At 38.6% G+C, this 25,632-nt stretch overlaps 1 protein-coding gene across 1 annotated transcript in view; it reads right to left on the bottom strand.

Moving 5' to 3' along the window:
* Positions 1-25,428, bottom strand: part of LOC145665485 (glycine receptor subunit alpha-2-like) — a 229,088-nt gene extending 203,660 nt beyond the window's left edge. Inside the window, exon 1 of the mRNA XM_081732794.1 lies at positions 25,187-25,428. Within this exon, the coding sequence (XP_081588920.1) occupies positions 25,187-25,428 (242 nt within the window). The remainder of the gene's footprint in view (positions 1-25,186) is intronic.
* Positions 25,429-25,632: the final 204 nt, after the last annotated feature.

The following is a 25,632-nucleotide window of genomic DNA, read 5'->3' as shown; positions in this document are numbered from 1 at the left end:
AATCTGGGCTGTTACGTTTTTTTTTGTTCCGTTGAAAATACATTTCTATATTTTTGCGTTTGAAATTGCTTTCTTTCATTTTTTGTAGATTATCTTAAATTAGTGAAGGCCAAGTAAGATCAGATTACATATATGTCTGCTTTATCTGTGTGTACAGTCCAGATATGGAGTGGGTCAATTGTGTCAAGATTTGTGAGTAGGTCAGTGGATCGTGGGTCAACAGGACGTGACTCACTGTGACACACCACCCACCGTGACCTCTCTGACTCACGCTGACCCTACGTTTTAAATTTTAAGGTGTCCCTCTTTATTCGGCCTCCCTCCTTCAAGGTCTCCCTCCTTATTATTAAATTCAATGTATAGATAATTATTGAGTTGAATTGATTTTGAGTTTAGCGCCCTTTTCAGCAGCGAGGCTATATGAGACGGGACCTACTGATTAACATGTAATCCGAAACACATGAGCTCCCGTTGGAATCAAACCACGGTCTCCCACGCCACAGGTATATAATTGTGTCTTATATAGCAGTTAATATTCTTGCTATAAAGTATAAAGTTAAAGAAACTTGTAGCTTCACGAAAGGCATTTGTTGGTCCTTCAAGGTCAACACAAAAAAAAAAAAAAAAAAAACTAATACTAGGTATGTCTTTACAAGTGACTACTATGATAACAACAGAATGCTGCCTACGTTTAACATATTATGCCTCCGGGGGTTAGTAAAACGCTGAACTGTGTGAAAATCGCTGCACACAACAGGTCTTAGGAACACTTACAAATACGTAAAATTGAAAGAACAGAAAATAGTGCATTTTTGAAATGAGCATACAATTCACACTTCACGCAAAGTTCCAATATGGGAAATCAGTCAATATCTTCAGTTGGAATTACTGAAAAAGACAGAAACTGGCTATTTAAAATTCCAAGTGTAAACCTGCGCTTGGAGCGATTCTATTAGCTATATCACAACGCATTTTCGTGAGTTGCCTCTGTGGTCAAGCGTGCTTAATAGCGCTGTCAAATTTCTAGAACCGGAGGGCGGCGGTTCGAGCCTGAGTACAGTATTTTTTTTTTTTTCAAAATAGGTTTGGCTTTTTAAAAGTATATATGAAGTTGTATTTTGAAGTGATTGTAAAACAAATTCAGATGAACTTTCACATTTCCAAGCTCACTCGTATTTATTCGCCATGTCCCAAATTTCACAGAAATAAATCCCTACGTTAAGCGGGTTTACATATCCAGACTCCTAACAAGGAAGGGTCACGCAGTGGCTCCGTTGAGATCCGAACGAGACAAATGTGTTTTCATTTGATATATTATAACTAGATAGATCCCAAAGTTATACGTGCCACCGAGCGGAATATCGTGAGTTACAATATATTTTGTAATGTAAGAACTACAAAGCTGGCAGAATATTTTGACCGAATCATTTGTTCGGAAACGGTTGGGTAAATGGAAAACTCGGATAATATGTATCCCGTCATTTTCAAGAACACACTTTTTCGGATAAAAAAGTTTGCCCAGGATCCTCGCAGGGTCCCACATGGAGTCCAACTCAAAATTTTCAAATGACAAGAGGGATTAAGTAGCACATCGTTTGAAAGCTGTTGCAAAATGAAAGAAGATGCAGCAAGTCTCGACTCTCTACGACAACCCTGTGCAAAATGGCGGAGGGTCAAAATGTAAACAGAAACTTAATTGAAAAGTCAATGGTCACCCCTATAAATCGGAAACGGTGAAAAATGTGAAAATAGGAAAGGAAGTGTGGCATTATTTTCAAAGTACAACAATTTAAGGTAAAACGTCTTGTCCCAGGGTCCCCACATGGTCCCAGGTGGGGTCCAACTAAAAAGTTTCAAATAGCAAGAGGGGTTAAGTAGCTCATCGTTTGCAAGATCTTCTTAAATGAAAGTAGATGGAGCAAGTCTCTACTCTCTACGACAACTCTGTCCAAAATTGCGGCGGGTCAAAAAGTAATCAAAAGCTTATTTGATAAACTATGGCCACCTCGAATCCAAGATGGCCGGTTAAAACTTATGTCGTTCATAACAGTACAAATTTAAATCTCTATTTTTCTCTATTATACATTTAGAAACAATAGGAAGATTAAAGAACAATTGAATTTCGATTCACCTCAACTATAATTTCATTCGGTAACAACACATATATGTTTTGTTTGGTTCCCTCGCCATCATTTACTTTAATATAACGAATATGCGATGAACACACAACTCTGACTTCCACTAATTTTGTCATACGTAGTTCATGCATAAAGGACTTGCTGCACCAGTAGGTGGGTGGCTCTATTGTAATTCGTAACTGCGTATTCGTGGCGGTTACATTTGTATGTCATTCGTTGGTTTGATCATAATACTCCAAGCAATACCAAATATACAAAAAAAAAAAAAAATCATTTGCAAGATTGGCGAGTAGTACCAAACCATGTGTAAGTCATTTCAGTACTTCGAGTTGCGCCAAACTTTGTTGGTTTAATTACAGTATTCCAAGAAATAACATATTTATATACAAACTCATTTTTCACGCTGGCAGCCATATTGGATTACCTCCAACACCAGTGGTTTGAGCTGGACATGCGTTCGATACATACTATGGCATTTTGAACTCAAGACGTTTCGTTTTTTGAACATTTCGCATCTTTTCGTCATCCACTGATCAACATTCATGCCAAATTTGGTTTTCCTAGCTTCAGCAGTTTGGTATGCCTATCCTTTCGATATAGGTTTTAAGCTGTCTCTTGGATTCAAGGTGGCCATAGATTTTCAATTAAGCTTTTGCTTATATTTTGACCCGCCGCAATTTTGGACAGGGTTGTCGAAGAAAGTCGAGACGTGCTCCATCTTCTTTCACTTAACAAGAGCTTTAAAACGATGTCCTACCTCTCTTGCCATTTGAAACTTTTTAGTTGAACTCCACCTGGGACCATGTGGGGACCCTGGAACAAGACATTTTCACGTTGTGCTTTGAAAATAATGCCACGCTTTCTTTCCTGTTTCCACATTTGTTTTACCGTTTCCGATTTATAGGGGTAGTCATGGACTTTCCAATTAAGATTTTATTTACACTTTGACCCGTCGCCCTTTTGCACACGGTTGTTGTAGAGAGTCGAGACTTGCTGCATTTTCTTTCATTTTACAACAGATTTCAAATGATGTGCCACTTAACCCCCCTTGCCATTTGAAAATTTTGAGTTGGACCCCATCTGGGACCCCGCGGGGGACCCTGGGGCATTTTTTCTTACCACAAAAAGTTTCTCGTTGAAAATGGTGGGATAAGTGTTGGCAGAGTTTTTCACTTACTCAACCATTTCCGAACAAATGACGGTTCAAACTATTCTGCATGGTAATTTTTTGTAGTTCTTACATTACAAAATATGTTGTAACTCACGATATTCCCCCGGTGGCACGTATAACTTTGGGATCCATCTAGTTATAACATATAAAATGCAAACACAATGGTCTCGTTCCGATCTCTGCGGAGCCACTGCGTGACCCTTCCTTGTAAGTATGAAAACATTTACGTTCACTCCAACCTCAATCATTTCATGAATTCAACCTGATTTACATATGTTATTAGGACGTAAAATTGAATGTGATTTATTCTACAAACACTTTTATACATTGCAAGAGCTGTGACGTCTAAATATTCACTGAGAACTCATAGTCGTATCGCAATAAACAAAAGCGAGTATGGAACAGTAAACTGCTTTCACAAAGGTTAAAAGAAAGCCTGCAAAAGCATGCAAAATGGTCGAGTGGTTTAGGTCGATACTCTATCAATCATATGTTTGTGTGTTAAAACCCGATAATAAGTTTTTCTAAGTGTCTTCCTATTTTCATTTGGAGGCGGAAAACATTTCTTTGAATAACCCATTGGAAACTTCTTTTGTTTCAAATTCGGCTAAGACGGAACAAAATATCAATTGCAAATCTAAAATCCATTGCTGAAAACAAAATATAAAGTATGTTTTCCCATTATTATCCTCAGATTTGTAACGAGACCCGGGTTCGATTCCCGGAGGGAGTTCATGTGGTTCGGATTCCACCTTAATCAGTAGGTCCACGTCTCATATAGCCTCGCTGCTGAACGGGACGTAAAACTCAAAATCAATCAATCAATCTCCAAGAGAGAGAAATAAAAAAAACTTTGTTATGGTAAATTCTAGTTCAAAGTTCGAAGCACTTGCTTTTGCACGTGATTTTTTGTTTCTTTTTTCAGGGAACAGAAAAGTTCTGGCGCCTAAGAGATTATACCATATAATATTGCAAATTTGCAAGTGGATGTATTTACATTGCAATTTGTGGTAATAAAGATATTATGATTAGAAAACAATACTGTAATAAGTAAGTTTAATTTCTTCATCCATCGCAAGTCTTAGGGGCCCCTTATACCTCGCCGCCCCCCGAATATCGATATCGAAAATTTCGAATGATATATTCATGTCCATATATTCGCGATATCGAATGTTGATATATGATAATATATATTTATATACCAACGATAGCGATTTATCGACATATCACAGGCCCAGGTCCGAGAAGTGATGCTTGAAATATACTGGAATCAACAATCAAATTCTAAATAAGTTCTCCATTTCCGTATTCAATGTTGAGGGGGAAGAATGTGAACCCGAATAGAAATTTTAAGAAAAACAAATGTTAAGATAAAAGTAGGTTTTCCGTGTCCCCTTGAATATAAAAATTAACAGAAAACTATTACTGCAATTTACCTTTTACTTCTGTTTCTGATTGTTATCACAAATCAGCGACAGTACACATACTTTACATAGTATACCAATACACTCTATAACTTTTCACAACCAAGCAAGCCGGAAGATGAATTTCCTGTAATATTAAAGTGGAATATTCTACAAAATAGTCATAATTCATTGGCTATATTTCTATCAGAACTTTGGTACGGACTAAGAGCTACAAGACTAACAGAACTAAAAATTAAAGATTTCATTCCTTTTTTCTCTCAGACTAAAAGACTTCTGCATTTTCCTAAGATTTTCATTTTCTTAATATAGGTCCCCTATCCTGGGCTAATTCTGGCTACCGCGGTTTCGAGGTAATCGGTAAACGAAAGAGCAAAGTTTTTCGACTCTCAACTCTCGACAGTTTGTAAGAAGATATTTCACAGTTCATGTTGTTATTTCTTCGTTACAAAAACACTTCTAGTTGACTCTATTCATGGTGAATTACTGAACTTATAAACATTGACAATTATTGAAAAATTAATAATTATTTTTAAACATAAAAGACATTACAGTTCACTAGAATGCAGTAGTAGAATGCAGAAGTGAAAGAAAATATTGTTGAGATGCGCAAACTGAATGTGAATAATAAGTGTTTCCCATTCTCTTGTCCAGAGGTGGATCTACGATGGACTTCTGGGGGCTCGGTGGTTGGTAATACTCCTATTTAGAGCTACTTTTAAGAGCTCCAAACTCTGGAATGGGTTTTATTTATATATAAAATAACAAATATTCCCTTTCTGGGAGGCTATCGCCATGATCGCCCACTGGATCCGCCCCCGATCTTGTGTAGCAGACTTTGAAGATATTTAGCTCCTGCGATGGTGATTAAGGATTGTAACATCTGGATAATTTTTATACTGATATCGGATAGAAACTTATCCGGATTTGCAATATCCGGTTGACGGACAACAAAATGGATGACGGATAACGGATAATATCAGGATAATGGATGACTGATAATATCCGGATAGCGAATGACGGATAATATAGAGGTAACGGATACTATCCGCATGATGGATAACGGATGTCGGATAATATCCGGATAATGGATTTATCCGGATAATTTATAAAATTAAGATAACGGATAACATCTGGATAATAGAACATTCGGATAACTGATTACATCCGGATGACGAATAAAGGATAATATCCGGATAAAGTATGTGGTTTGAAAAAGACAATATAGGAGAGAGACTTATCAATGCTTTCTCCTCATGGAGTTATTAAAAGACGATCATTGGGCAGTGGTCTTTACCATTGAAAGATATTGCTTCTTAAAATGTTTCCTAGTAACTTCCAATTTTCTTGTTCTTGTTGAGCGCGGTGGCTAATGGTAGACCGCTTACTTTGGCGCGTGGGGTCCTTATTGTTTCGATCCCCGGCCAAATAAGTTTGCGGTGGACAAGATCGTATCCGTAGCTTCTCTCAGGGTACTCCCGCTTCTTGCCACTTTTCACTCCATCAATTCTTCTATTATCATTGACTTGCTTTAATCATTCGACACGGCAGCTCAATGGTAGAGCGCTTCCTCTTTTGCGTGGGGTCCTTATTGTTTTGATCACCACCCAAGGAAATTTGTAGTGGACAATATCATATCCGTGGTTTTTCTCAGGGTACTCCTACTTCTTCCCACTTTTCATTCCACAAATTCCTCTATTATTATTGACTGGCTTTAATCATTGCGCGCGGTGGCTCAGTAGTATAGCGCTTCCTCTGGTGGACCAATTAACATTGAGGTGGATGAGATCGTATCTGTGGGTTTTGTCAGGGTACTCCCGCTTCCTCCCACATTTCATTCCACTAATTCTTTATTATCATTGACTTGGTTCAATCATTGGGCGCAGTGGCTCAGTGGTAGAGCGCTTCCTCTGGTGGGCCAAGTAAGTTTGTAATGGACAAGATCGTATCCGTGGGTTTTCTCAGGGTACTCCCGATTCTTCCTACTCTTCATTCCACCAACTCCTGTATTATCATTTACTTGCTTTAATCATTGGGAGCGGTGGCTCAGTGGTAGAGCGCTTCCTCTGGTGCGTGGGGTCCTTATTGTTTCGATCTCCAGTCAAGTAAGTTTGTTGTTGACAAGATCGTCTTCGTGGTTTTTCTCAGGGTACTCCCGCTTCTTCACACTTTCCATTCCACCAACTTCTATATTAGCATTGACGCTTTAATCGTTGGGCGCGATAGCTCAGTGGTAGAGCTCTATCTCTGGTGCATGGGATCTTTGTTGTTTCGATTCCCGGTCTAGTAAGTTTGTGGTGGACAAGGTCGTATTCGTGAGTTTCTCCAGGTACTCTCGCTTCCTCCCACATTTCATTCAACCAATTCTTCTATCATCATTGACTTGCTTTAATCATTGGAGATGCCTTGGTCCCGTGAGGATTGCGGTGATGTCAGAAATCAGATTCGATCCCAAGCATTTGGGTTGTGATGTAAACCTTTGCTGTGGTTCAGTCTCAGTATTTTATTACGCGAGATAAAGCCATCCATACAGCTATAAATGTTGTTCTAACTTGCGCAAGCAGGTATTGATTTTGAGCCAATTCGGAACCACATTTTTGGCGCTTTGAGGCCAGAAACCGATTTCGGACATTACGCTGTCCTCAAACTACTAGGATCTTTTCAATGTTACCATCCGCGTCCAACAACCCCATGTTTAAAAGGGAAATAGAAAGGACTCGTGTCTAAAACTTCCGGACCCAGTTTCTTGAGGTTCAAGAGTAGGGATCGATTTCTGATATCACCATTGTGCTCAACGGATCAAAACCTTTGAAATGTCGCCAACGCCGTCCAACAACTTCATCTTTAATAGGTGAATAGAAGGGACCTGAGCCCATAACGCCAGGACCCCATTCCTTGAGCTTCGTGGTCTGAGCCTGATTTCTGACATTACTACTGCACTCAGGGGCAGTGGTTAGGGATGGGCACGAGCGAGTTCGAGTGAGTTGTTTTAAACTTCAACTCGAAACAGACATCTTTTAGCTCGACTCGGGAACTCGACTCGAAAAATTTCTTCCGACTCGACTCGAATTTGGATCGAGTTTCGAGTCGAGTCGAGCCAAATCGAGCCAAATCTTGTGTGTAGTTTCAAGTTCCTTTTTCACTTATTCTGCATAAACAATATAATTATTATCAATGTTGCTACTTCCACTACAACTTATTATTATTATTATTATTATTATTATTATTATTATTATTATTATTATTATTATTATTATTATTATTATTATTATTATTATTATTATTATTATTATTATTAATTCTGTAATTAAGCTTGAAAGATAGACGGTTTCCATCTGAATAGTAAAAACTAGTTAACTGCCGATTTCGGTAGTCGTGAAATCTAGGACACAAGGACATCGTTCACGAGGTTCTAGGTTTGAGTTCCGGAGGATCAAGTATTCGTGCTTGGGCCAAAATTTGTTAAAAGTTATAGCGTGCCAGGCAAACATGTTTAAAACTGTTCTGCCTGGGTCTACGGTTGTCAACGACTTGTGCGGCTTGGCTCACAGCTTATTCAATATCGAACCGAACCGAGAACCGAACCGGATGTGCACGAGTCGAGACACAATTTGTAAAATTCGAGTCGAATCGAGACTGCTCGTAAAAATCTTGATTCGACTCGAATGTCTCAAAACTCTTCACATATTTTTAAAAATAGTTTTGAAGAAACTAATCACTCAGAAACAGTTATATATATATATATATATATATATATATTATACAGGTGCGGATCCAAGGGGAGCTACAGCCCTCTTGACACTCAGGTATACACTGGATAAAATAGGCTTCAATCCTGCTTTACACTGGATAAAGCGGCAAACAGTGATTTAGTCGCTCCCTTGATCATATCCTGGATCCGGGGCTTTAAGGGTTCATAGCTGTAAAACTATGGGACCTATCGTTAGGGATGCGCACGAGACGAGTCGAGACAGAATTTTCCTGACAAATTTCGAGTCGAGACACAGCTCTTGCAATAAAAAAGAATACATTTTTCGAGTCGAGACATCACTTTTACAGTACATTTTCGAGACGAGAAAGCCTCAAATCTTGTCTCGTGCGCATCCCTACCTATCGTAGTCGGGTTAAGACTTCACTTAGAAACTAATATGTGCGCTATCCAAAAATACAAAGTTTCAGAATCTAGAGTACACATGCGACAATTTTTATAGAGGAACTTTGGCTATGTGCATATAATTTGAAGTACTCACCAAATACCTGTATAAAAATTGTTGCAGAAGTATGTTAGAATTCTGAAACATGGATATTTGGATAGCGCACGTACTAGTTCCTAAATAAGGTCTTGACCCTACTACGGTAGGTCGCCTAGTTTTGTAGCTATGGACCTTTAAAGTTCATTTCTTCATGTTTTTGGCAGCCTATAACTCCGAAATTAAGCATTTGTGCGCCCAGGTTTGTTATTATCTTTTGTCTTATCTTGGTGTCAGGAACAGTATTTCTTCCAGATATGTTTTTGGGGCACTGCCCCCCTCCCGGAGCTCTGAGAGTGCCCCCCGGAGGAGACCCAAATATTACGTCTATAATACAATAATAAATAGAATAGTACCAGCAGTGCTCCCCTCACCCTGAACATTTTTTCTGAAAGAACAACTGGTCAGGAATCTCCTTGCATTTTTTAAATGGAGTATCGCATCGCAGTTTGCAGTGCAAATGGGAATGCAATGCAGCGCAAACATGGAAATGCAACATTGCATTTACATGTTTGCACTGCAAGTTGAAAAATGTATTGCAAATTGCGATACATCTTTGTGTCTTAAATTACTACATAAGCTAAAATAAGGAGCAAGTTAAAAATATATTACTATTATTTCAAGAAACTTCCCCCGACTTGAAGGGTCGGTTATTGCAAGAAAAAATGCCTCGACTTTGGATTACAATAGTTTTCCACTTTTGTATTTCCTTCCCTTTGTCAGTTTATTGTTACTGGGTCATTCTCCAGATCTTCTCAGGTTTCGGGTGATTATCCTTGTTTCTGAGCGTGTAATAATAATAATAAAAAAAATGTTCCTTGAAGAAAAGGCGCATTGGCAGCAGATTGGACCTAGCCGATATATGGTATATATAGCATGATTGTGGGTTGGTTAGTAAAACGCAGAAGTGCGTACAGTAGATCAATAAAACAGTAACGGTATTCTTCAATGCCAAAAATACAGTATAGGAAATTACTCGTCTTTATCTCTCTTTTCTTTTTGCTTTTCATTTGAAGTACTGATATACCTGATACCCATTTACGTTCCTTGTTAAAAACAACATATGTTTTAGCAAGATTTCTTCTTGGGAGACGCCGCGAACCTCAAAAAACATCCCGAACAAATGGACTCTCTCTTTCTGTGTGTGTTTGAACCAATGAGTTGTTTTTCCAAAACCTAATTGTTGAATTTGCCGCTGCTGTAAAACTATTTCGCTCAATTTGACAAATAATATAATAAAATATAATACTTATCCAGCAATGAGCGTGGATTGCAAGGAAAAGCAGTGAACTCTAAAGTACCCCTGTAGCAGGGGCGGATCCAGAACGGACTTCTGGGGGGGGGGGAAGTGGATTGTAGTACTGCTACTTAGCTAGTTTTAAGAGCTCCAAATTTTGGGATGGGTTTTATTTATATATAAAATAAGAAAGCTTCCTCTTCCGTGGGAGGGGGGCAATTGCCCCGATCGCTCCCTGGATCCATGTCTGCCCTATAGCCTCTCCTCGAAATTAAATGCATTGATCTATTATTTCCAATTCGAAGTCATTTTCGCTTCCATGTTAATAGTGACGGAGTTCTTGTTCTTTGTATCTCTGTACTCAAGAAAATAATAATAATAATAATAATAATAATAATAATAATAATAATAATAATAATAATAATAATAATAATAATAATAATAATAATAATAATGAAGCATCTGAATAATAATGATATTTTTAACCCTCTTCTTTAAACTTTCTGTGTATTTCTCTGAATCTGGATATGTTGTTTTATAGTGTATAATGCAAAAAGGCTTCAAACAGCAATCAGGCAAAAATTATTTGTGTAAAAGACACAAACGCCTTATCAGTGGCTCTGCAACTGACGTTGTTTCTGCTTGCCTTTAAACATAATGTTACGATTTACAAGGCACAGACAAAAGTAGAGAGCAACGTGAAATTTCGCCTAAGGGCACCTTCGTTGCTAAACTGAAGACTAGCACTCTGTCAACATATTGCATAGCTATCAATAAGTCACACTCAAAGGTTCTTTCCAAACGTTTTGGTATAACAGGTTAATCAAACTACGCTGTTGTAGGTAAGGGATGAGACTCTGAATGACCGATAAGTGTTGGAGTTCAGAGCCGTAGCTAGAAATTTCGTTGCCCGGGGCGAAGTAGAATTCGGCGTCCCCCGACACTCACCTTACCAAACTTTGACTTTTTCTTTCTGTGCTTTTATTTTTAACATATAAGAGAAACACCTTTTTGTTGTTATGCTACGCTGTTTTTTCTTTTTTATCAAGCCGCTTAGACAGACCATTGCAACAGCCAAAAGCGATCGTTATGTATTCTTTAACAAATAAGAGCCACTCTGAAGAGGCTTATTTTAGACCTGCTGCTAAACTTGCCAAACTACCTTGTATACAAATCCATTTGGAGAATAATTATGAAAAAAGCATGGAGTCGATCCTCCTACGTCAGGACGACCATGTTAGACATGGAGTTGCTGGACGCGAGTGGTAGCGTTGGAAAGGTCCGGGTCCCCTGAGTGCAGTAGTAATGTCAGAAGTCTGGCCCAGGCCACGCAACTCAAGGAATGGCGTCCTGACGTTATGGATTCGGGTCCCTTCTATTCACCTATTAAAGATGAAGTTGTTGGACGGCGTTGGCGGCATTTGAAAGGTTTTGATCCGTTGAGCACAATTGTGATGTCAGAAGTCGATCCCTAAACTTGAACCTCAAGAAACTGGGTCCGGAAGTTTTAGACACGGGTTCTTTCTATTCCCCTTTTAAACATGGGGTTGTTGGACGCGGATGGTAACATTGGAAAGATCCTAGTCGTTTGAAAACAGCGTAATGTTCGAAGTCAGTTCCTGGCCTCAAAGCGCCAAAAATGTGGTTCCGCATTGGCTCAATATCAATACCTGGTTGCGTAAGATAGAACAACATTTATAGCTGTATGGATGGTTTTACCTCGCGTAATAAAATACTGAGACTGAACCATAGCAAAGGTTTACATCACAACCCAAATGCTTGGGATCGAATCTGATTTCTTACATCACCGCAATGCTCAAGGGACCAAGACCTCTCCAATGTTTAAAGGAAGTCAATGATGATAGAAGAATTGGTTGAATGAAAAGTGGCAAAAAGCGGGAGTACCCTGAGAAAACCTACGGATACGATCTTGTCCAACGCAAACTTACTTGGCCGGGGATCGAAACAATAAAGACCACACGCACCAGGGTAAGCGGTTTACCATTGAGCCCCACAACAAGAACAAGAAAATTGGAAGTTACTTGGAAATATTTTAGAAGCAATATCTTTCAATGGTAAAGACCACTGCCCGATGATCCTGTTTTAATAACTCCATGAGCAGAAAGGACTGATATGTCCCTCTCCTATATGGTATTTTTCAAACCATATACTTTATCGGGAATATTATCCTTTATTCTTCAATTCATGAATTGTTTGAGGTTGAAGTGAGCGTAAATGTTTTCATACTTAGGAGTCTGGATATGCAAACCTGCTTACCGTGGGGATTTACTTCTGTGAAATTTGGTCCATGAAGTTATACAAAAACCGGTAAAATAAGGAACGTTAACATTCTTACAATGAGAACAGATTTCAATTCCCGGTGGGAGTTAGCGTACGCACGACTTTATCGTGGGAGACCCGGGTTCGATTCCCGGTGGGAGCTCATGTGTTTCGTATTCCATTTTAATCAGTAGGTCCACGTCTCCTATAGCCACGCTGCTGACCGGGCAGTTAAACTCAAAATCACAATCACCACCACACGGCGGGAGTTTACATGGTTCGGGTTTTACGTTAATCAATATGTCCACGTCATATGGTCTTGCTGTTGAAAGAGAAGTTAAACTCCAAATCAATTCAACTCATTAAGATCAGAGTTCTGAGTTTAATACCAGCTTGAAACCATACGTTCAAAACAAAAATTGAAATAAAATGAAATCTTTATGTTTAACGTCCCATGGTTATGCCGGTTAGGCTAAAGGAGACGGTGATAATGAGAAAGGAGTGAAATGGTGGAATGAAGAAAGTGGGAGGAAACGGGAGAACCCCGAGAAAACCCACCAGCACGGCGTTTGTCCACCACAAAGTCCAAACGGCGCGAGCTGGGATCGAATTAGGGACCCGAAGCACCGGAGGTGAACGCTCTACCACTGAGCCACCGCACCCCCCAAAATGAAAATTATTCATGCTTCTGATACCTATATAAAAATGGAGAGAGAGAGAGAGAGAGAATAAATATGGTTGTATTTTTCATAGGGCCAAAGTGGCTTAGTGGTAGAGCGTTCACCTCTGGTGCATGGGGTCCTTGGTTCGATCCCAGCTTGCACAAAGTCAGATTTGTGGTGAAGAAACACCGTGTGCGTTCGTTTCCTCAGGATTCTCCTGTTTCCTCCTACCTACATCGTTGCACAATTTTCGTTCACTTCTCATCATCACCGTCTCCTTTACCTCGCCGACATAAGCATGGGACGTCAAACTTAATTTAATTTCATTTCATTGAAAAAATTACTATAATTCATAATCTGCATCTTTATAAAGCAACTTTAACAATCATATGGATGTATAATGCTTAAAATTGAATTAAATCGCAATTGCAGTAATCTGCAATATTTTAGGTTTCTCATTTATTTACATCAAATGTTTAGTTATTTGATACTTTATAGCAAAAATATTAACTGCTATATAAGACACTATTATATACCTGTGGCGTGGAAGACCCTGGTTTGATTCCCAACGGGAGCTCATGTTTTTCGGTTTCTATGTTAATCAGTAGGTCCCGTCTCATATAGACTCGCTGCTGAAAAGGGCGCTAAACTCAAAATCAACTCAACTGAATAATTATCTATACATTGAATTTAATAATAAGGAGGGAGGCCGAATAAAGAGGGAGACCTTAAAATTTAAAACGTAGGGTCAGTGTGAGTCAGAGAGGTCACGGTGGGTGGTGTGTCACAGTGAATCACGTCCTGTTGACCCACGATCCACTGACCTACTCACAAATCTTGACCCAATTGACTCACTCCATCTCTGGACTGTACACACAGATAAAGCAGACATATATGTAATCTGATCTTACTTGGCCTTCACTAATTTAAGATAATCTACAAAAAATGAAAGAAAGCAATTTCAAACGCAAAAATATAGAAATGTATTTTCAACGGAACAAAAAAAAAAAAAACGTAACAGCCCAGATTTGAACCCGGCTTTCTCCACTCAGCAAGCAGACGTCTTACCGACTTACCCACGGCATATCTTCCGACTTCTGGTTTTGAAACTTTATTTACATTGCGTGTGTTACGTAACAACGACGTTACGAGATGTCCTTACTGTCGTGTTAACACGCGTTCCGTAAATTTACGAAGTCGCTCTTTTAATCCAAAATCAATTCGACACACACGCACACACACATAGATGGCTAAGTGAGGTAAATAAAATTTAAACTTCAAATGGAACTGGGGTGGCTCACCGACAATGGCTGAGTTAACACGTTTGATAACAGCGCGGGTAATAGCTGACTTATAGATAGAGCCTGTGTAGGTAAGTGGATAACGCGTGAGACTGTCATTCTAAGGGTGTGGGGTTCGAGTCTCGGCCTAGACTGAGTTAAATTTTTTCCAACACTATAAATGATGTTCGCGTTTGATACTGAAAGAGATTTATCCTATGAAGGGAGAAAACCCACGATGGGGGCAGGGGGAAAGACGGACACTGTTTATCCTTAAGTGTTAAAATTTAATTTATTCCCATGTCTTTTGCTCTTTCCTTTCCTTCTTTTCTTATTTTGTTTAGCTTTCCATACTTTTTCGGTCTCTGCATGATGCGTATTATTGTTTTCGTTTCCTTTGCATTAATTTCTATCTGTTTGATCTTAAAGTGAATGGAATTTCTGCAGATTTATCTCGTGGTTGTTTCTCTAAGTGACGCTCTCAGATAGTAATACTTTTTCCTCCAAGTGGAGGAATATCCTGGCATGTTATGTTTTCGGGCACGTATTTGCTGTCATGTTGGTTGTCCAACTATCAGACATAGAGTGAAACTATCCTGTTACTGGAAAAAGCTATCATTTCTTATGTATCCAACCTCCACTTATTACAGTCGCTGACTGTACAAATACACAAATAATTACAAGGCCGTGCCGTGAAAAATGAGCGCCCGGGGCGCGAGTATACGATGGCGCCCCCATTCATATATTCCAAGTAATTTTTCCTTTCTTTTGGCTCTTTTTCTCCCGATTTTTTTCGCCCCTCTTACTTCGGCGCCCGGGGCCGTCGCCCCGCTCGCTTCCCCCCACGGCACGGCCCTGCGTAATTATTACATTATTTCGGTGAAGTAGGCATATATTTTCTCAATGGAATCTTTCCTGGTTCCTGATCTGTGTTACAGATTTTGTTTTCCACATTCCGATAGAGTTCCTCTGTTTATTTAATTACTCTTAAGTTAATAGTAATATTTTTTTTAAAAAAATGGCCTCTTAGGGTTATTTATTTCTTCGTCTATATATGCGTCGCGGACTGCTACGTGTAATATACCAATAGCTTAAACTCTTCAAAAGATAAACTTTTCTCTTCAAAAGATTAATACTCTATAGCAATGTTTCTCAGCTTTATCAAGTCCTGAGACCTATCTCGAAGGAAGTCAATTAGACTGACCCAGAAGGATAAAGGAAATTCCTCTCTTCCTCCAGAACTTCGTTTCCTGTCATTAGGCGGTTGACAGAATGTAAAAACAAACACTTTTATATTCAAGGAACAAGTGCTGTCCTTGGCCTTCATTTTTCTTTATTTTTGATATCAAGGTTAATTTGTGAAGAGTGGCGACCAAGTTAAATATGAAAGTGCGTCAAATCTATTTCTATGAGTAGTGAACGGAGAATTTCGTCAAAAAGTGAAAAATGAAATGAAATCTTTCCGTTTAACGTCCCACGTTATGCCCTTTAGGCTAAGGAAGACAACGATTAAACCAAGTCAATGATAATGGAAGAATTGTTGGAATGAGAAAATGGAAAGAAACCCACTTTCCTCGAGAAAACCCACGAACATGATGTTAAAGAATTTCGTCAAGATGAGAGGGAATTCAAACTTCCAAAAGCATTTCAGGTGTTTGTGTACATGTCTTAATAGGATAAATATTTATTTTTGCGTATCTTGCTTAAGGGTGCAGTGAGGAAATTATTCACGAACTTTGTGACCCGTGACCCGGAAGATCAATAGGCAGTCAGACCCATATGATCCACCGCACCCGGTGACCCGGACAGACCCATGACTCGAACTGATCCGACGACCCGGACAGAACCATGACTCATACACAGCCTCTTAGTGGCCAAGTAGTATCCGGAAACGAAGTCGTCATAAACATGGGGAGTATTTGTGAAGCTACTAAAATATTGTAACACACATGATTCTCTCCTCTCTCATTGCCTTTTCACTAAATATAGTTATCTTTCTTATCTTTCCTATTGTTTGCGTCTGTTTGTGTGTCAAGCATTGCACTTAAAGATAACTACAAGATTTATCAAACGCGTCAGGATTACAGGAACAATAAGCTGCGAGTTTTTCTATTGAGAGATCGTCAAAGTTTATTCAACATGTAAAACTTACCGTTTAGAATATAAAAAAATATCGCTGAGCCTAAAAACTGTTCTGTTGATTCTTTTTGAACAGGCTATGTTCGAAAACCACCTATGGGGAAACAAAAGATGAACATGATATTATATTTGTGAAAAAATGAAATATTCAAAACATATCTTGATTGAGAAGTATCACAGCGAGAATCAAACGAATAAATGCTCAAGCATTGAACATCATTAATCAGGGCTGCCCACAAAGGGGGGCTATGACGCAAACTGCGTCATTGAAATATTTGGGGGGTTAAAAATCTGTATAAATATGTTTGAGGGAATGTAAAAATTAATCGAAAAAAAGATTTTTTTCATGGAAGAACACCTACGGATAGACAGATGGGGGGTGCGTCATGGACATAAGGGGGGGCACCACTGCATTAATCAACTATAAAATTCTGCAGAAATACAGCAGATATTATATTTAGGTTCCTTTTGATTCATCAGGTCTCTATGACTCACTAGCGAGACCCAGACTTGGATGGCCTGGATAAAAGTCGTGACCTAAGTGATGATGTCGACGATGTGCATGACCCATTCTATCACTGTTAGAGTGAGATGGTTTAATTTTGTCAGGTCTGTTTTAAATGGAAAGTAAAGAGATATGATGGTAGCTATTCTTGCAACGCTATATCGATCCCCCCCCAAAAAAAAACCCTTCTCACTATCTGTTATCGATTCTACTTTATGTAAACCAATATTGAAACCACAAGCAGGAGCGTCATTTCAGACTTCGCTTGAGGGGGCCAAAAGCACCACAGACACAAGACTATCCGGTTTTGTACTAGTATATTAGTAGACAATCGATTAAAGTATATATATTCCTCAAACTCTTGGGGGGGGTAATTGCCCCCTCGTGCCCTCCCTAAATGACGCCCCTGACCACAAGTTGTAGTGATTTTCTACTTCGTTTTCAGTAGAGACTTAAGGATGGAAATGAAATGTATTCTTAGAACGCTTAATCCCTCACATAAACCGCTTCTCGGTATAAAGTCCCGCTAAACCTTGATAGATGCTAATGTAAGTTTTCCCATTATCCCTTTATAAATGCTGATGTAAGGTTTTCCATTGTTTCAGATTGTGCGAATGATGGCTGATGTTTCCAGTTACAGTATTAAAGAACGGGTTATTGCAAGTTCTTGGGTGCATGAGAGAAACCACACAGGTAAGCATGATGGGGCACCTGCCCATTATGCCCTCGCCCTACACGAATATCTTACGGAAGTCTTTCCTGAGCGTTGTATTGTTCGTGGCAGTCTGGATCTGCCTGCACCACGAAGCCCAGACCTTACCACCTGTGTGAATGTGCTATAGAGGTTCATAAAGGGCATCATTGCGCAAAATCGTTACGATACCACTGCCGAACTGACAGAAACTGAGAAACAAGATTTCACTCGAGCTACACCTGCAATGCTCCACAAAATGTCGCACAGAACCTGGCGGCCTATTATCCTTTGTCATGAGAATGACGGTCGACAGGCTGATCCTTTGACTTAATGTTTTCTATCTCAATAAAACATCTTGAAAGCATTGCTGTTCAGGTCATTCATTTCTTTTCGTGTAGTTATTTACGTACGTTTAATGGTATATGTTACTTATTTTCAGGGCTAACGGGCAAGGGCGCCGATTCCAGGAGGGCCGGGGGCGGGCCCTCCAAAGCTCATGTGGGCCCCCGCATTGTACTTGTGAATATACAATATTTGACATAATTTCAATGCATAATTTGTCTTAAAATTCTCATATATGCCTTCTGCATTTGAATGGAGCCTCCAAAATGTACAAAAAAGTCGGCGCCCTTGCTAACGGGACTTTGTGGCCACCCAGTATATTACCGATTTTCCTCCATAGTGATCAACATTAAAAAACCGGAAGTGGTTGTTTCCTTCTACTTCCAGTTTGAATATTATCTCCATCATGGAACTCGCTTCCAAACTTTAATCCTCAACATCCAGCCCAATATCCATCGCGATCTCTCCTTCAACTAGTTAAGTAGTTATTGGGATTGTTTGTCCACCGGACGGATGAACATACGTAATATCAGAAGTAGTAGTGAGTTTCTATCACTTCCGGTTTAAATATAGAGTTATCGATGGAGTTGAAATATATTCTTGGGACGCTTAATCCTTTATTGCACGAATTAATTTTGGTCGTGTTGAAATTATTTTTCTTCTTTCTTTATGCATTACGTTGATAAATGTAAATAATATCCAATAATATGATTTTTTTATGTTCTTATTTCTGGGATATTAAGGTACAGGATAGATGTCATGGTTGTATTACACTAGTGAAAACAGAGTTTAGTGTCAATATCAGCAGAAACCAAATGATATTGAGGATTAGGAAACAATGATTTTTTATTTAATGTTAACAAAGCAGAAAAAAAGTTTTGTGAAAAAATTTACAAGTAGCAAATATGCAGGTTTTGTGCTTTCTATATGTTTTCTGACGCTCTCTGACACTCTCTGTCCGACCTATGCCACTAGATGAAAACTGTGTGGTAGAAAGCTTAACTCCATTGATGCCACCTGGCATCGGCGTGTGCTATTCGCTAATGTACACATTTTAAGAATATCATTGCTATTGTTATTAATTCATTATGATGCCAATTGGCATCAACTTAGGGTTAATTGATTGCAAGAAACCGCTTCTTCCTATTACCGTTTATACTCTATAGCAATAGTTAATAAACTTATGAAGCTTCCGACCTACCGTACCGTTTTTAAATCCTACTGTGAGTGCTAACCGAAACAACTATCATTTTTTTCTAAACTTACATTTGCTTGTTGCCAATAAACTTACATTTCTAGTAAATACGAAATCAAACTATCCAAGTTAGCAAATGTCTAATAATATACACACGAAAAACAACGGGCACAATGAAATCAAACTATCCAAGTTAGCAAATGTCTAATTAACACACGAAAAACATAACAGGCACAATGAAATCAAACTATCCAAGTTAGCAAATGTCTAATTAACACACGAAAAACATAACAGGCACAATGAAATCAAACTATCCAAGTTAGCAAATGTCTAATTAACACACGAAAAACATAACAGGCACAATGAAATCAAACTATCCAAGTTAGCAAATGTCTAATTAACACACGAAAAACATAACAGGCACAATGAAATCAAACTATCCAAGTTAGCAAATGTCTAATTAACACACGAAAAACATAACAGGCACAATGAAATCAAACTATCCAAGTTAGCAAATGTCTAATATACACACGAAAAACATAATGTGCACAACCCCACGCGTATACAATCAACTGTGAGATGAGGCTGGCAATGGCAGTTGCGCGGGAGAAACAAGCAGTTGTAGTCGTCAGCACCCTCTATTGTTAGCGTTAGCTCAGTGGAAGAATCAAGGTTAGCCAATGGAAGCGTTAATGCAACCTGCCGAAAATGTCCCAGCGACCTACTAGTAGCTCTCGATCGATAATTTGGTGATCACTGCACTATAGTAATCAACGTAAAACCAGTTGCGGCTTTAGGGGGTAGGCCTTGTAGGCACAGGCCTACCCAAAAAATTTGAAAAATATATAAACGCTAAACGATACAATAAAGAGTAAATATAGGCTATTTTCCACTATTTGCATTAATGATAGATAATTATTTAACAAAAAACATCAACCACTACTGTAAAAATAATTTCCTACTGATATTAATCAATGAAATGTGTATATGTAATTTATCCATAAGCGTGGGAGTGGGCCTATCCAAAATTAAAATCGTAAAGCCGCTCCTGCGTAAAACCGGAAACAGTTGGTTTCTATAATTTTCAGTTTGAATATTAGCTCCATCAATGAACTTGGTTCCTGACCTTTGACCCTCTTACTTCCTGGCTAAAATTCATGATGATACATCAGGTAGTTATATACATTTTTGTTATCTGGACGGACAGACACACGGCCAGACAGAATAAATACGTATATAAAGGTGTTTCGATTAACAGCGACGTAGCTGCGCTAGTTATCGCCCGGGGCAACAACTCGCCTTAGAACCCCCCTGACCAACTGAACCAAAACGTTCCCGCAAAATATTTGCCCAATTTTGCGCACTCCCAGTCCGGCGCCCGGGAAACAAGCCCCGTTTGCCTCCTTTCGCTACTTACGTCACTGTCAATAAACAAACTCCTTAAAAAGTGGAATGAAGCATAGCAGATCACATGCTCAAGTACGTTTGCAGAAGGAAATGCTTTAGGAAGACAAGGAAAATTAGAAATAATATGTGATAATTAACATAACGTCATTGTTAATCAACAATTTTATCAATGATAAATTATCTTTTTAGTACGTCCTATTTTGTTTCAGCTGTTTAACAAGTTGTTAAGATTTATTTCAACGAAAATTATTATAAAGTACTTAATTGTTTAGTCTCTTAAAGTGATATGGAATCAATTCGTATTATCTTAAATATCGTAATCTTAATTATCTTGGTATTATCTTATCGTATTATCTTCAATTGTTTGCTTTTATAATCTACACTACTGTTTTTCAATCTCCGTCAGCCATGAAACTATTTTGTCAGTCCGTATTGGAAAATGTAAAGATTTCAATTAAACTGCCCTGACATAAGTAAATAAACGCCTCAAAAATTAAGCTGTGGTCATTATTAAGTACCGGTGAAGAGAAGAAACCTTTCCTAATTATAGAGCTAATAAGTTACCTCCCATCATGATGTGCAGTTAGTTGCCACTCCATCAAGCTTCACCCATACGTAGCATTCAAACCAGAAACTCATTGATATCATCCTGTAATAGATGGTATAATTTGTCATACAGTGTCTCCTGTAGTGCTGTTTCTTTCCGGGTATGTGAGGGAATCTATTGTAGATGTCAAATATTTACAATGGGATTTATGTTTGTGGACTGTTCGGGCCGCAACAGAGTTTAAACCCCGTTTTGCTTCTTCTTGTAGGCGGTTAGCTTTGCCCTATTAGTTGATGCTCCGTTATCCACGAAGTGGTGGTGTCTGGTGACAGGCGTTCAATTCAAAGAAAGGTAATAATGTATTTTGCAACACCTCGATATATTTCGCTGAATTAATATTCTCCTCGCAAAAATGAAATTTCTACGACTGTTTTCTCAAATTGCATCCACATCATATTTACTCCGCTTAGCCATATAACGATAACTTCTTAAATATTATCGTTACTTTTCCCAGTTCGCTAATATAATGCCTATAGGATATCACGTACAATGGAATCACACAACATAATCACTCATTTACTACTTTGAAATAATACACAGTGATTTTAGACAGCGTCGGCTATCATTATCTCTATTCTCTCTTAGTATCACAATCAATCAATAATTACTGGTTGTTATAGCAACCCCGAAAAACGACGAATCTGTTATTACAATAACAACGGTTATATATATATATATATATATATATATATATATATATATATATATATATATATATATATATATATCTTCGTCATCACAGTTTATGCACTTTTAAGCAACACCTTTTGCCCACAATAATTAAAATAGAAAATGGAAGTATTACAAATATACAATATCGTTGTATATATGGCTCCCGAACAAGACTTCTTAAATTGTCCACATTTAAAGAAAGAATCCTGGACTGACATTTCACATATACAATAGCTACCTTATTTTTCGAATAGCCCTTATACAGGGTGCGGCACGTAAAACCGGCCCGTAAAGTGAACACATAAAATGAAATGTAATGTATTGAATATGATTAGCTACAACACATAAATGAAATGTAATGTATTGAATATGACTACTCACCTTCACAGCAGCCTTCACAGCAGGTGCTGAAAGTGTCCTCTGCCCACTTCAACACACATGTGAGCACGATTGAGGAGATTCATATATACCCTTGTCAGTTCTTGTGTTGTAATGCTATTGGTGACATCCTGGATCCTGGTCTTGAGTTCTTCAATTGTGTGTGGATTTGTTTCGTATACTCTTCCCTTTAACAGTCCCCATAAGTAAAAGTCACACGTGGACAAGTCTGGTGACCGAGGAGGCCACAAGCCTTTGCTGATTGTCCTCTCTGGTGTAAACATCTCATGCACAAGGGACAATGATGCAGCTGATGTGTGGCATGTTGCACCGTCCTGCTTAAAGTAACATAACTGACGCTCCTCTTCGGTCAAGTGTGTACAAAACTCCTCCAGGATTCCCATATACACGTCACTGTTCACTGTCGTCTCAAAGAATATGGGCCCAATAACGCGTGTGGCGGAAATGGCACACCAAACACCAATCTTCTCACCATGCAAGGGTACCTGGTGGATTGCGTGTGGATTTTCTGTCGACCAATACCGGTTGTTTTTGGAATTTACGTACCCAGACAGGTGGAACCACGCCTCGTCACTCATGATGAGCATTAGTGGATCCAAGAAACCACTGGCAACATTGCTCAACAGCCATGAACAGAAATGCACCCTCTTCTGCAGGTCAGGCTCCTTCAGTTCTTGCATAACACTTATCAGGTACGGTTTTAACTTCAGTCCCCTTAAAACACGTCTGCAACTTCTCTCACTCGCATGAACCTGTTGACTCAATCTCCTGGTTGACTTTCGAGGACTTCTTGTCATTATCTCCTCCACCTGCATCTTTAATTCAGGTGTGCAGACAGATGGTCGTCTGTTCCTGGGAGCATTTTGAACCGATCCTGTACGCCGCCATTTTTCAATCAATTCCTGAATGGTGCTTTTTGCTGGCACAGAACGTCCTGGAAATTTCTCCCGAAACAAATTTTTTGTTTTCACAAAAGATCCAGTGAGAATGAACCTTTCAACAATGGCAACACGCTCGGGTATCGAATACGGCATTATCACACACTGACACTCACCCGGCTTAACACAACGAGGCCTTTTTCTCAACTGGTTTCGACAATTTTCACTGGCTGCGGCTGCACGTGACTGCTGCAGGTCACGTAAGTCGACCCGACCTCGACACGCTATCTCTTGGTAGGAAGGTAGATTATTTAAGTGTTGCCAAAAACACAATATACCAAAATATTACGACGGGCCGGTTTTAAGTGCCGCACCCTGTATATATATATATATATATATATATATATATATATATATATATATATATATATATATATATATATATTATATCAAATCATAGATAGGGAGAACATATTCAAAACTGTGACCAGTTTGTTAATTATTCAGGTCCTACAACAGATTCTTTAATTCGACAACGTTGACAAAATAATTAGTATAAGCTAGAAATACATCATGACCTGATTCTTCCATTTGTGACATAATTAGCAAAAACTCTGATAAATACACCTTTGTAAGTAAAAATGTGATTGCTTATAACAGAAGAAGAGCGAATTACAAAAAAGTGAAATGAAATCTTTGAGTTTTACGTCCCACGGTAATGGCGGCTAGGCCAAAGGAGACGATAATGATGAGATATGAATGGAATGGTATAATGAAGAAAGTGGGAGGAAACTGGAGAACCCCGAGGAAACCCACGCACACGGTGTTTGTCCACCACAAATTTCACTTGGTGGAAGCAGGGTTTGAACCCGGGACACCATGCAGAAGAGGTGAACGCTCTACAACTGAGCCATAGCGTCCCCAAATTACAAAAATGTCGTAAGAATATTCGAAGTGAAACAAAACGATAATTAATTGAATATGTGTTGTCGGACGATATAACTTTAGCTCAAGTTACATTACCAAAACATTCGATTAGGTTGCATTGAATGGCACAATCTTGAATACAGTCCTGTATGTTATTTACTTCACCAGCTCTTTGATTCCTATTCTGGAAATTTCTGCCCTCTATTTTATTACTGTGGAATCTAGGATTACGTAGAAAATTAGATCGATTATTTCCATTATTCCTAAAAATTGTACAATTACCATTTCTGTTCCTTCTAAAATTAGATTCGGTCATATTTCCGTTACAATTAGGTTCAGTTATATTACCGGTACGAGAAAATCCAGAATTACCTTTTACATTATAATTACGATTTTCCTTAAAATTAATATTGCGAATAGGTAAGTGATTGGCTTGACTTCTATTAGAATTACTTTGCAACTTCATCTGGCTTTCAAAATTTTGAACTATTGCAAGTAAATGATTAAAATGAATACACTGGGACGATATTAAGATTTTCTGTAGCTTAGAAGGTAACAACACTCGTATTGACGCGATAACGCGTAATTCAGGTTGATAAGGATTTATCAATTTCAATTCATTATATGCCGCGGTTACAAAATCAGTGAGATTTTTATCTACTTTAGGATCATAATATCTATTGTTAATAAGCGCCTCCCGATTTGTCATCAAAAAGTTATTTTCAAAATTGGGTAACAGAGCAATTTTGAAATCTGAATAGGTACTTAAATTACTTCTAATAGCGTTAAATCTTGCCGAACAGGATGACAATAAAACATGTGGCAAAATTTTAAGGAAATTATGCTCACATACGCCGACCAACTCACATTCTTCTTCAAATTTTTCTAAAAAAATGTTCTGGTCGGGATATCCTCGGACCTACCACTGAATTTGGTCAACGACTTAATTTTACTAATTTTGAAATGTGTATTAGAATACCTTGCATTTCTAAATTTGTCGTGATTATCAGTTTTCTGCCTTAATCTTCTTTCTTGGTTTTCAGAACTGGAAGCAGCGACCTCTTCTTCGTAATAACAATCGGGTGAAATGCTGCCCTCCTCACGTGGTCTGGTTCCATCAGCATTTTGGTCTACACAAGTCATGGTGATAACTGGGTCAATAGATCTATCTGCTGTCTCCAATCTTTCCTTGATGTTTTGCACTTCTTCTAGTAACTTCATTATCTAAATCTCGGTTGTTGACTCTCGTTTCCACTGCTTCGACGGAACTTTGCACTATCGCAAAACTGTGAATTATCTGTTATATTCTGTTATCGGTTAGTTCCAGTTTGGTATCAATTTGTTTGGATATTTATTCGATCTTGATATCTGAACGTTGTATCAATCGTTCCATCCTGGCATCTACTTGTTCCTTATTGTTATTCA

This window comes from Thermobia domestica, chromosome 11 (genome assembly GCF_964235325.1).
Source record: "Thermobia domestica chromosome 11, izTheDome1.hap1.1, whole genome shotgun sequence".
In the NCBI taxonomy this organism is placed as follows: domain Eukaryota; kingdom Metazoa; phylum Arthropoda; class Insecta; order Zygentoma; family Lepismatidae; genus Thermobia; species Thermobia domestica.
Note: the sequence above shows the minus strand (reverse complement) of the source record. Positions and strands in the feature narration are given on the sequence as shown.